This window comes from Thermobia domestica, chromosome 12 (genome assembly GCF_964235325.1).
Source record: "Thermobia domestica chromosome 12, izTheDome1.hap1.1, whole genome shotgun sequence".
NCBI classification, from domain to species: Eukaryota; Metazoa; Arthropoda; class Insecta; order Zygentoma; family Lepismatidae; genus Thermobia; species Thermobia domestica.
This window is the reverse complement of record NC_137465.1, coordinates 39912151-39926656: the sequence shown is the minus strand read 5'-3', so window position 1 is coordinate 39926656 and position 14506 is coordinate 39912151. Positions and strand designations below refer to the sequence as shown.

The 14506-nt window shown below is 36.4% G+C and overlaps 2 protein-coding genes across 4 annotated transcripts in view; one reads left to right on the top strand and one right to left on the bottom strand.

Moving 5' to 3' along the window:
- Positions 1 to 14506, bottom strand: part of LOC145666417 (elongation factor-like GTPase 1) — a 642062-nt gene that overhangs the window by 489893 nt on the left and 137663 nt on the right. The gene's annotated exons all lie outside the window — the stretch shown is intronic.
- Positions 1 to 14506, top strand: part of dsx-c73A (doublesex cognate 73A) — a 227890-nt gene that overhangs the window by 180639 nt on the left and 32745 nt on the right. Inside the window, exon 3 of the mRNA XM_081733625.1 lies at positions 5383 to 5520. Coding sequence (XP_081589751.1) covers positions 5383 to 5520 — 138 coding nt within the window. The remainder of the gene's footprint in view (positions 1 to 5382; positions 5521 to 14506) is intronic.

The window sequence follows — 14506 nt, the reverse complement described above, 5'->3', positions numbered from 1 at the left end:
TACGTTATGGACACTTGAATGGTCAATTATCTCAAGACACTGGTAATTGAAAATTAAAGTGATATGATAAAAACCATCTAGGGTCCAAATCTTAATAACCCCCCAAAAATGAAAGAAATTGGTTCAGCCGTATTAGCGTGATGAGCTAACAAAGGATTTGTACGTTCTCTTTTATATATATAGAATAGATTGTGATGAACATATCAATGATGCGAATCGAGATACCTTTAAATCGAGAACTTTTGCGGAACGTCACACAATTCATGATTACCAGGCACTATGTCTACGGCATATAACTAAGCATCCGCTGGAAGAGGCAAAATGTTGTTCAAATTTTCTCGTGTTCCGAACACTCCCGGACATGAATTGTATAGAAAATGAAATCTTTTAATTTAATGTACCAAGATTATGCCTTTGAGGCTAAGCGAGACGGATGATTAAGGCAAGTGAATTATGACGGAAGAATCGATGGGATGATAATGTGGGAGGAAAAGGGGTACTTACTTGGCCGGGGATCGAACCAAGCACCCCACGCACCAAAGGTAAGATCTCCACCACTGATCCACGCCCTTATGAATAATAGCTTCTCATACAATTAAATTTGCAAAAACGACCACATATATTCGCAGATATACTTAAAACGAAAATTATGTTTAAACTTTGAACTTAATTGTAGCCTCTAGACTCTCCACACATCGACAGACGGACAAACAGACAAAAAAAAAAAAAAAAAACTCTTTTGGCAGATCAGGTAATAAAAATGTGTAAATTCGTTTATATTTAAAATTTCAACTTTGCTTTTGAACATAAGATTTTCTTCGTTTATCCATCGTCACTGGAATGTTAAATAAATGAATAAATACATGGGCGCATCTCCCTAAATTTGATTACTTCCTAATTTTACACTACCAAAACCTACACACTTAGGCCTATCTTACACATAGGCTAGCCTGGAACGCAAGTTCCAGATTATAATTTTGAACTAGTAGCAGCAGTAATGGTGGTAGCAATGGACTAAGCTTCCAAAACGAGATTCCAAAATGACAGTTTGTATTTCAATATCAGAGAACTTAAATAAAAGTAAAAATATCACCAAAGCAAAACAGTCGTATTATTACTAAACTGTACAGTGGCGTAAGATTAGGACCTACAAGGCCTGCCCGCATACTCTTTCCTTTTCTGAATGATGAAGGTCAGATTATGTACAGTGATTTTGAAGGGCACCAGTAAGTGTTTGTACAACAAGGAATTATTAAAATATCAAATAATTCCATATTTTAGTTTTGTGCTGAGGGCAGTGTATTTGTTCAGAATGATCACCTGTCTCAAAAATCGATCAATATCACCAATAGTATATCGGCTCTCTCGCGTGCATACTGCTCTCCTTTCTTCGTGTTGACGTAAGTACGTAAATACCAGCTATAAAATCAGATTCCAATAGCATAAGTATCTAATACTTGCAATCGCGGCATGGGTAGAACAGAGAAGTTATTAAAATATCAAATAGTAACTCCACCTGGAAGCACGCCGCATGGTTTAGTTTCATTAGATATCAATATGAGTACAATTCCATAAATATATTTTTTTAAAATACTGCAGATGAAAATACGTCACTAAAAATTGAATTTCTCTTCTCTTTATTAACCTTTTCGGGACCGGATGGTCAAAGTGTCATACACGGGTGTGACACTTACTTAATCCTCTGCTGTGTGAACACTAATTAAGATATCGGGATGATTTTTTCTATGCCAAATACGGTTGGACTATAGTTTGTCCTGACGGTATTTTCTTTCTGGGTGTCGAATTTCCTTCTCAAATTCGAGCCCAAAGTAAAAAATTCGAGAATTTTCTAATTTTCACTTTTCTTTTTCCCCTATAGCTTTCGTTTTAGAGAGATCTACTTAGGGCTTGTCAAGTACATACCTCGTATGGATACCTAATTGTTGAGACAAATTGGACCATCCCGCGATCAGTGTTGCCAACCAGGGCAATTAAAATTCCTCTTTTTTGGGTATAAAAATTAGAAATTTTCCAAATTTATGTTTATAAATCCGTACCTATACGTACGAACGCAAGTCAACTTACGCCAGTCCAACATCAGTTCTTACTGAACAAAAACAAGTACAGATCGTTACAATTGGGAAATTAGGGGCGCACGAAAAATTCGAATTTAGGTTTTAACACTTGATTATTATTATTATTATTATTATTATTATTATTATTATTATTATTATTATTATTATTATTATTATTATTATTATTATTTACTTTTTGTATACCATAATCTATTTTTTAAAATAAAAGCTCAGTCTCTTAAATATCGACATGATTCTTGTAGGATATATTAGTGGTGTTACAAAGTTTAAAATACAGTTGAGGTTTACAGTGGATCTTCTTCTCTAAGTGGAAAGAAAATTGTAACTTTTTTAAGGTAGAATGAGATATTTTTATATTCATGTTTAGTTTGTCAGATATCGCCGTGATACTTGTAGGATATATTAGTGGGTTATCAGAGTTTATTTTAAGATAGTCTGCATCTGTCAGCTAGCAGTGCTTCCAGAAACAAAAAATTAATTCCCGATTTTAGGTGAAACATCTGGTAAATTTCCCGTTTTCCCTCTATAATTTCCCTCTTGTTGACTACGTTGGAACAAACGGACCAGTACCTGAAAGTCTCGTCTTTGAACTACACAGTACACCATAAAAAGTTTCAATAGGATAATTCGGGAAGCTGCCGACCCTGTATAACTGTTGATTTTTGATTCTGAGGCGGGGAAAGTGTTAAACTTTTGTGTCTATGTTGAGAGAATTTTCTTCTTTCTGTCTTTGAATGGTTGGCAGCCAACGACTTCAAGTTTTCACTGTGCCTTGTCGACACACCAAAGAATGTTTTGAGGTGACTTGGACTCATGTGACAACAGTTGTGCAAGCCTCCAAACAATCTTAAAATTCGGTTAGGCCTCCATAAATTCCCTACTGTAGACAACACAACAATCAAACTTACGTTATAAAATTGCCATACCCTTCTTCTAAAAAAAACGAGGTCTTAACCATATCAATCGGATAAATAGTTTTTGAGCAATAAATCATTACCTGAAAGTCTACGAAAACGTCAAAAGTGACGGTCATGAAAGTCATGAAAGGGTTAATACAAACATATTAATAATTTATATGCTAAATAAATGAATAACTCCCACAGATAATAATATAATCTATTAAAGATAAACAGTTCGTTAACTTGGAGTTTTATCTGTTGGAATATGCCATAACTACAGTAACTGTAACTTATTTAGTTCCTGTATGTTTTTATTATGCTTTTAGGGGGCTCGAATTGTATTTCTGCAGGCGGGCCCGCATAACTTTCGTTACGCTACTGAAACAATGTTAAAGGTTCTGCAATATAGCACTGCCATCGTCAAACTATTAAAGTATGATGAGTTTTGACTTTCCAAATATGTCGGTTAAAATAATGGATATATTTCCGAAAGTGTTAACACAGAAGAGTAATAATAAGTATTTGTTGTGGCCAAATTTTATTTTTACGATATACTAACAAGGCAGAGTACCCAGGTGTAACACGCCGATTGTGATAAGATTGCACAGACATAAAGAACATCGAAAAAGAAGCGACACGTATTTTTTTGTATCGGCCAACAAGCACATTAAAAGGGTCAAATAGGGGCATATAAATGGGGTCAAAATCAGATTATGTGAAATATAGCGAGAACGAGAAGAGATATCGGAAAAGGTTAAATATACGAAATACTGCCCATAGTCGATGCAATTCAATGAGGTAGAACGCACCCATGAGAAGAGAGCAGAACATCCGGAAATGGACCAATCACATATACAACATTGTCACAATGTGTTACGGAAATGAGCGAAAAGGGTGATAAGGAGCAGGAAGAAAGAAGAAACGAAAACAGAAAATACTTTTTTGTTTTTTTGCTTTGGGTGCATACATCAGCCATATGCGAAAAAACGCAGATTTATCTCAATGCACGAAGATGGGATAACACGCAGGAAGGATGCAAACGCCGATCGTATAGGCAGCCAGCGAGACAGTACTACGTAGTGGGTTGCATATATCGGACAATGGGAACAAAAATTCATAGTACAGTAAAATGTAATGGCAGGTGGTCCACATGCGTAAGATAAACAGCAACAGTAATATCAGTACCACACATAAGTATCAACATTATATCACTACGAAACTACGCGTACAACATAACAGTAATAGTAACAATTTTGTTTTTGTGTTACTACTGCCTACACACATTTTCGTTTCCAACATCACTCTCATAGTTGTTCTCATTACGCGATATATGCAACCCACCGCGCAGTGCTGTCTCGCTGGCTGTCTATATGAACGGCGTTTGCATCCTTACGTGTTATCCCATCTTCGGGCATTGAGATAAATCTGCGTCTCTTTCGCATACAGGCAACATATGCACCCAAAGCAAAAATACGTATTTTCTGTTTTCTTTTTTTCTTTCTTTCTGCTCCTTATTACCCTTTTCGCTCATTTCCGTAACACATTGTGACAATGTTGTACACGTGATTGGTCCATTTCCGGATGTTCTGCTCTCTTCTCATAGGTGCGTTCCACCTCATTGAATTGCGTCGACTATGGGTAGTATTTCGTACATTTAAACTTTTCCGATATCCCTTCTCGTTCTCGCTATATTTCCCATAATCTGATTTTGACCCCATTTTTATGCCCCTATTTGACCCTTTCAATGTGCTTGTTGGTCGATATAAAAAACTACGTGTCGCTTCTTTTTCGATGTTCTTTATGTCTGTGCAATCTTATCACAATCGGCGTGTTACACCTGGGTACCCTGCCTTGTAAGTTCCAAAGCCAGAATGTATAGTATTCAGTACCAGATCCACGGAACGAAGTATTCAGTATCAGATCCACGAAACGAAGAAGTTCCTTCGGTGGAATTTTCATTGGATTCATCTTTTAAATTTCCTTTTATAATTTTCAAAATAACAGAAAACCTAAGGGAAAACTAAAAACTTCAGTTTCGTAGTGTTCTAGGATTTAGACAGTGTCATAAAACAAAATGTCAATGATTCCGAGATATCGCTTACTGTTGCGTGCAGTACTACGTAATAGTTCACGCGACGTCAAATTACGCAGTAATAATGTGTATTTCAGATACTGAACACTTTGTTTCCTAGTAGTTCCTAAATATTAAACTACTACAAGTGTCAAATTTTGATAATGTCTTCTCTTTATTATTATTATTATTTATTTATTTATTTATTTATTTATTTTGAAAATTATAAAAATCTGCAGAAATTTCATCTTAATCTGTCCACCAAGGTGCAATACACAATATAATGGAAGATTCTAATACGTGATTCTATTTGCAGGTATGCAACGCTGTGTACGTGCGGTTGAACTTTACTCAGCCATTGTGTGCCTGTCCATCTCGGAGGGATCCTTGCTCGGCAAGCATCAACCCGGATGACCATCACACCGTGGAGCTCGTCACAGATCCCCGGGGCAAGGTAAGTCGGAACTACTGGAGCGTTGCACGAGAATAAGAGCATTCTTACATTGTTGCTATCCTCAGTTTATTTTCCATGGTTCTTCATATATGTACTTTTTCAGCTGACAGAATTCAACATTTGTTTGTTTGATTCTTTAATAAGACTCGTAACTGCCAAACTAGTAAAGACCCCACTTCAAAATTGTTATGATATGGATGGTCTAATGAAGGTTACAGTTCTAGCCGTATATATACACACACATCAGCAATAGTTTTTAATTATAATTTTACATAAATATGAAATAATAAAAATAAATTATTTTTAAATATCACAAACAAGTATGATACTAAGAAGGACAGTAGAGGAAAGATAATGAGAAATATATATATATATATATATATATATATATATATATATATATATATATATATATATATATATATATCAGCGCTTTGTAAGCGGTATCACATCGTAGTTTGCTACACAAAATCATAGAATTGTGATGCAATCGGAAAATTGCATCGCAAAATTAGATGCACCTATGATTATTAATTCTTTACCAAAATGAGTTTTTTTCTTCAAGAAAACAGCACAATATAGTTTTTTTTTTCTTTGTGATAGAAGGGTTCTCTTTGGATCAAATATTATAGGGTCTAACTGATAAATCTCCCTTCGAAAACCTGACTTCTCCCTTAAAGTGCCTATTTAGTTTTTAATAATAGCCTACATACCAATCTGCCATGGGCTAGACCAGTGATCCACAACCGGTGTGCCAGCACAAGGTGAAAGGTATGACGCGAAATTTTCATAATTATATTGTGAAATAAAAAATAAATTTTATTTCATTTTTAATCCGCAAATTGCTATGTAAAAAGTAAAATTGAAAAAAGAACTGCTGATATATATTTAAAAAGTACTAACCTTGTCATTCTACAAATTGTCTAAAGTTAGTAGCTCATTTCTAACGTGTTCACATGAAGCTTATCATTCAATGCTGACTCCTCAATGCTGTCACGAAACGGAAAATTGGCATACACTGTCCACGAAGTATACCTTCAATTTTATGATAAAAATACAATAGTTTAAATTTTAATCAAAATCTTCATTTCCTAACCAGGGGCACAATTAGAGGCTTGCAGGGCTCTGGTAAATTTTACGGTGATCCGCTCTTCTGATTTCCACAATTGACAACCTTACAAATTTTACAGTAATTGAATTAATTTTATTTTTCGCATATTAGAAATACACAACTCTAAATTAAAAATACAATACAATTTATTGCTAGATTATTGTTATATAAATTCAGCATTTTGCAACATATTTTCTATATATTAAATTTCCTACCTACTTGCTTTGGCTTCGGCGAAGTTTCCTATTACTTGTTCGCAATTCAGCTTCCTTGCCATGGACTACTCGATACAAAGACGTGTTAATCCTTTCAGTCCTTCGTGACTCATGATGCTCCTCAGATATACAGGGTGTCCGGAATGGGACTGACGGTTTTTAAAAGTGTATAGTTTTAATATGGTCAGAGATACAGAAGGAAAAAAAAAAACATTCATATTGAAGACGACTCAAAAAGTTTTGTTCAGCAAATTTTCATACTTGAACAACTATCGGTGACGGCGCTAGTATCGCCGATAAACAGTAGTGGCGTAGGCAGTCGAAAAGGCGCAATGCGTGTGCTGATTTACAGAGACAAAAAGTGTTGTTCAAGTTCAACGAAACTTTCGGCGTGTTTACCACAAGGATCCTCCATCACGCAAAAGTATCCAGGTGTGGAAAGATCAATTTTTATAAGCGGGGAGTGTAGTGAAACAACACAGCGGTGGTAAATCGCGTGTGTCAGAAGAAAATGTGGAATCAATAAGAGTGTTTCTCACGTAGCCCGACGAAGTCAATTCGCGCAGCGCAGCAGGCAATTGGCAATTCCAAAGTCAACAGTGCACAATGTGGTACACAAACGATTACATTTGCGCGCGTATAAAGTGCAATTGTTGCAAGAAATTAAGCCCACCGATAAGCCACAGAGAGCAGTATTTGCTACTGAAATTCTGGACAGGATTGATTATGACTATAATTTCCTATTGAACGTTGTTTTCTTCTGATGAGGCAACTTTTCACTTGTCTGACTGTGTTAACAGACACAATGTTAGGATATGGGAATCTGAGAATCCGCATGCGAACATAGAACATTCTAGAGACAGTCTCAAATTGAATGTTTGGTGTGCTTTAACACATAATGCAGTTATAGGCCCTTCTTTTTCAAAGAGCAAACCATAACAGGAAATGTGTTCTTATTGTAGACATGCTTCAACACTTTGCTGTTCCACAGTTACAACATTTGCAACCTCAAGTGATATTCCAATTGGATGATACCCCGCCACATTGGAGCCTACAAGTGAGGGAGTACATTGATACTGAATTTCCTGGCTGTTGGATAGGCCGTGATGGGTCAATTAGGTGACCTTCACGCTCTCCTGATATTACCCCCTGGACTTCTTCCTGTGGGGGTATGTGAAAGACCTTGACTATTCTGGTGAAAAAGGTGCGTAACCTTGATGAACTGAAGAACCATATTAGGAATGCAATTGCTTCAGTAACACGTCAGATGTTACAGAATACGTGGAGAGAAATTGAGTTCAAGTTAGATATTGTAAGAGTTACAAGTGGAGCTCACGTGGAGTTACACTGAGTTAAAATGACTTGTAAGTAAGACCAAATAAACTTTTTAAGTTCTCCTATAAAATGCATGTTTTTTTTTTTCTTCTGTATCTCTGACCATATTAAAACTACACACTTTTAAAAACTGTCAGTCCCATTCCGGAGACACTATAGTTCATTTTTTCCAAACTTAAAATTATATTTATATATAATTTTAAGTTTGGAAAAAATGGACTCCGCTTTTGCAATTGTGACAGGAATGACCAGGAACAACATCAAACGTGTACAGACTTCCAGGAAACTGGATGAAACGACGATGTTACGTTGTTTTTTTTCACTACGAGAAGAGATGGTTGTTATTGTGTCACTTTAGAGATCTCATTAGTGCCGACTACATAGTTAAAACTTCTCGCAAACCGGTGAAGAAATATCTTTGCTGTATATTTCTGCGAACTCATCAGATTGATGTAGAAAATGTACTAAAGTGTCACTTAAATGTTGCAATAATTTAGCTTGAAGGAGGCTAAAGTTTCGTTTCACTTCACTCGAACTATAGAAATGACATTATACTTGACTTGTTATAACATCTAGCACCCGAAAAAAAAAACACATTTACGCAAAAGTAGCTTTCAGGATTCCTTAATCGTTCGTCTTGAGCAATTTGTCGTAGTGATGTTACATTGTCCTATGCCTATGAAGAAATCAGGCTGAATGGACTTGTTATTTGCTATTATATTTGTTTCCTCTTTCAGTTTTTCAAATTTATTTCGATAATTTTTCAGCTCTTCAAAGCACCCTTATAAAAACAGTACTCACTTTGATTACTCCATGATTTTTGAAGGAAGTGCGTTGAACGGAACGCTGAATAAAATGTTTTGCATTGGAAAGCCATTAAGTAAACAAAGTTGTAATTCTTAATATCCTTTCTCAGTAATCAGCTTCATTTTTTCGTTAGATTCGAAACACATTAGAATATCCTTACAAAGAGCCTTTTGAATGTCTTGAAAATGTCACTTTTAAGGCAAAACCTGCGTCATTCATCTGGCACATATCGTTGGATTAACTTTGTTCAGAGTAACGTTTTGGTCATTTGTGCTGGACAAAAGAGTCCCAACTCATGTAACTAAATGCTACGCAGATTCAGTTCGTTTTTCCATGGTTTTCATATTATTTCAATGAAAAAGAAGGAAGTGTAGCAAAAATAATATTTCTGAGCCAATACTAAGAAATAACTATATGTAATTTGGAAACTCCTTACCAGAGAGAGCTTGAAATTGCTAAAGTGTTGTGTTTTTGCTAGTGATCTAGTTTCCAAAAACGTAAGTTGGCATCTTGTGTCTTCAAAGCCCATTAAAGTGTTTTATTTCCAGATGCAATAACGGTTTCTTCGTCTTCAATTTAAGGTCGGTCTCCAGTAATATTTTCTATAGTCTCTAGTGATTCTTTTGAATTATTGAGAATCTAAAATGCAACCAAAGGGAAACGCCTGGCCCTCAAGTGAATATTCATCAGTGAACTTTTTAACTATATGCTAGACAGAAAAAAAAAACTTATAAGGGAAGACGATGATATTATCACAAAAATACGTAGATAGTTCACTTCGACAATGATCATAGAGGCATCGCTTCTCGATATAAATTTTTCGTTTACGTAATATTTGTGTAGCTAAACTGCGATGCGATACTGCTGGAATTTTACTTTTATGATTGGTTTGGGAAGGAAAAAAGCGAAAAATTTCCTCAAAATGACTCTTAAATCACACTATGGAATGAAGGGAAACGAAATCATACATTTTAGGTCGCTGAATAAGAGCTGCGAAAGAGATAATTCAAATATTTCGTCTGGAGCATTGTGCTGTACGACGCAGAATGTGGGTACAAAACTCCGATGAAAAGTGGCTAGAGCCTTTATTTCAAGTGTGCCCTCGGAAAATATGTGAAACATTCTTTGGCCCCACCAACGCACCCTCTTACGGAGGAAACCCACCCTTTGCCTTGGGGAAAGAAGTGAATGACCTTGGTTGTGTTGCCAATTTGTCATTCAGATCGTTTGGTCTTGACGAGTGAAGATCGTAGGCTAGTTACAATGGCTAACAAGACAGCGCACAGCGAAGTCCATGAAATAATTCATTGTGGCAACTTATCCGCATCAAACAATTGAAAGATCTCGGCCACAGCAACTTGTACTTCCTCTTTTGAAGAAGGTAAGGGAAAACCATTTTGTGCTGACACATCAATAGCAACACCAGCAAAGGCACACTTGAAATAAGAAGGCATTAGAGCAGGGTTTCTCAACCTTTTCCACTCACGTACCACCAAAGGCATACTTCCATAACTCGCACTCACCACCAACAGCGTCTCGCGTACCACCAGTCCACCAATAGTACGCGTACCACAAATTGAGGACCCCTGCCTAGAGGCTTTGGAAATCTGGATACGGAGAAGAATGGATAAAATTAGCTGGGTTAAATGGAAAAAACAATGAAGAAAAATTAAATAAAATGAAATTCCTAGTTTAGCGGCTCACGCTTATGCTCTGTAAGCTTAACGAGACGGACTTAAATTAAATGATGAAAGAAATGGTGAAATGAGAATATGAGAGAACCCTGAGAAAAGCTACGGACACGATGTTGTCCTCCACAAACTCGTGTGATCGGGGATTGAACCAAGAGTCCCTCGCAACAGAGGTAGTAGCTCTACAAATAACCTAATGTGATTCTTGTTTTCTTTTTGGTTTCCGCCAGTAGAACTTACGGAGTTGAAATGAAGCAAAATATTAAGAACACGAAAAATACACATAATTTGTGATTTCCACTAAAATTTCTCTAATGTAAGACTTTCTGATATCCTGATGTCAAGAATCTAGATTCAGAAACTGACTCGCAGAAGAAAAATAGTGAAATTATCAAGAATCTTATAAAATAGAGGATCTGCCCTTACAACAAAATCTTGAAGCAATACGTCACAGTTCCATCACCCCTACTCTGCCCACTCCACCCAGTAAGATCGCAATGTTTTGAGCAACAATCATGACGGAAACGAAAGTAGCCAATCAGACGATGGCAGAAACGAGAGTAGCCAATCAGACGTGCCGATGTTCGATTGTTTTTCGGCTTCATCGATTTAATAGGATGAAGATACATATGGGCAAATCCTCTATTTATAACATCCTTGGAAATTATAACCATAAAATTACTCTTTGTTTCAATAATAATAATAATAATAATAATAATAATAATAATAATAATAATAATAATAATAATAATAAATAATAATAATAAATAATAAACTTTTTCAATGAGTCAACAGCATAAATTTAAAACGATATAAGAGAATAATTAACAAGACTTCGCGAAATAAAGCAAATATGTAATGTAAAGGTTTCGTAGGGTATAATTAGAGGAATTAACTTGTAATTATTTGTGTAAATTGCTCTTCATTAAAACTTCACGTTGCACTAGCTGTTGCTTCATGATTATTAAATTTTAATAATACGAGCTTCCTTTTTCTTTAAAGGAATGAAAAAATAACAGGAGCGGATCAATGGCCTTAAAGTAAACATACACGCACACAGATTACATTCATTCATACAATCAAGGGACAGCCAGGTGGTAATGGAATTTCTTGTTGGACGAGACACTGCTAAGAGATTTGAGTATTCTAATTTGAAACTACAGTAGATTTTCGATTATCCAAGTACCGGTTAACCGAGCCTCTCGATAAATCAACGCAGTAAAAAAAAAAAAAAAACACTGTTGACCTCAACCTACAGCGTTGGCGCAACATTGCAGCATCAAAGAAAAGCCAAAATATATCCCAGAAACGTTTAATTTTTTTTAAATGGGTTTTGTATGGTACTGTACGTAAGTAAAAATATTGTTTTTTAAAAAATAAGTTTTAGTATACTGTAATACACAATTTCTGTGTTTAAAAGAGTGGTTTTGTCATTTACAGTTCGTATTACTGTATGTAATATCATCCGATCTCCGTATTCGATTCCCGGCGGAGCTCATGTGGTTTGGATTCAACATTAATTAATAGGTCCCGTCTCAAAATCAACTCAACTCAACTCTTACACGGCTTATAATCTGAGCCTAGCTTCCTTGAGGCTATATGGATAACGTACGCGTCTTCGGAGCGGGAGACCCGAGTTCGACTCCCGGCTGAAGTCGGTCTATGGTTCGGATTCCACCGAGGTTGAGGCTTACGTCTCATATAGCCTCGGTGCTGAAAGGGAGGTTAAACTACACATCAAACAATCAACCGGGAGAGTCTGGGGCTACCACTCCACTAGCACCATCCACGAAACGGCCGTGATGGGATATAATACGCTCATAAAACTTAATACGGTACATAGAATTTCTAGCTTTCGAGATACGGGTTTAAAAATGAAAATTTTCGATTAAAAAAGGAAAAGAAAACGTGGAACACGAGGATGGAAGTCTCGCTTCGAGAATATAATAATTTCGGAATACGTAGATAGAAAAATAACAAGTATTATAACTCTACTTGTTCTTTCGCAATCTCCCGTATGCCCTCTAACGTAATACAGGGCCTTAATGCAAAGTCGTTCTGACAAGTGATTAGTGCCATACTAAAGAGGCAGTCAGGATCTCACATACAAATGGACGTATATAACATATAGCTGACGAAGGTAACATACATATATGCATGTAATTTAAGGAAGACTGTTAAATATCAGACATCCTGCAACAACATGATGTAACATCTAAGAGTAGTGCCTATGTACTGATTTCTGTAGTAAGCAAGAGGATTCCGTATATTTGTACAATATACCGCTGTCCGGAGATCGGATTTTTCTCAGTATACTTGACAAATAATGATTATCTGTTAATAAATACTGCAATGTACCACGTGCTTGTGTTTATAAACATTACACGTGCTCCTGTTTGTAAACAACAACCACATTTTTTTTTTTTTTTTTTTTTTTTACAATGGAGTTCTACACTTTACATTGGATTACTACAGAAGCAGACGACGAACCACCAACAACACCTACAGGTCACATGACAAGGGAGCGGCAGCGCCACCGCAGCCCGGAGCGCCTATATAACAAAGAGTATTCAACGGACAGCTACCAGTCTGCGATTGTCACCCCCTTCTCTAGCTTGCCTGGAGCTATAGGGAAATCCCAACCCAAAAGCCTCAAGTTTACTGCGGAACTCTAGACTTCCCTTCCTTCCGCCTTAGCTTGAACGGAGGTCTGTCGGGATCCCAACCTCAGTCGTTTAGCCTGCTTCGGGGCTCTGTAACTTTAATCACCTCAGTGCTTGCTTCGGAGCATTGGGGTTTCCTACACTACTCTGCTTAGCTTGCTTCGGAGCTTTTTAGAGATCGTTCCTTAAGGCTGCACGGTCTTGGGCTACCTTTTCTCTACCTTACATCACAGAAAGTACGTATTGTAGTATTTCTATATATTGTAGTATTTCTGTAAATAATTTTTTATTTTATTAGATTTTATACTAAACCGGTGGTGTGACTCGATTCCGGACTCTAATTTATTCCACCTACCTCTACCTATCCCCCCCTCAAGGGAAGAACTTTACAATACTGAGTGTGACTAGTCACATGAGCTTGAATAGTTGCTGGTAAATTATCGATGCTACATTCGTTCTTGTTGCTATTTTTGCTCTCAAAATTTCTAGTGATAAACCGTCCTGAACTTAACAGATTATGGTTGTTCAAACCACTGGATAATTCCCCTATTTTATATTTTACAATTTTATGTAACGTAAGATGGAAATTCTGTTTAGGCAGAAACAGAAACCGAGAGAGAGAGATATTGGTAGGAGAGGTAACTATAGTCAAATTACAACAGATCAATTTCCAGCAAAAATGAATTATTTTCGCTTCAGCTGAGAGCAAGTGGGGAACGGAAAATTGGTAGAATGCAGTTTCTTAAACTGGAACGTGCATCTTCAACACTACAGCTGATAAAATGATGGGATACAGAGCTATTGTTCCTCGGAGTTAAATGGAGGGGAAAAAACCGAGAGAAAGAGAGAGAGGGATGGCGCCATTATATTCTTTTTCGTTACTCATACCTTAATCTGCCTGCGAGTATCGGACACCAAATTCACGGAGGCAGGTTGATGATAAAACTGTCCAAGTCGAGTTGTTTCTTGAAAAGAATATCTTTATGTGAATACATACAGTATTATCATGAAACGTATATTATAATCTAATGTAAAAATGACTTGCATTATCTATAACAATGAAACATGGATAGCACATAAAGCAATAACAAAACATTCAGTACTTTAAGATAGAATGATACTTTAAAAAAAATGATAATATTCATTACTATACGGCTCAAACAA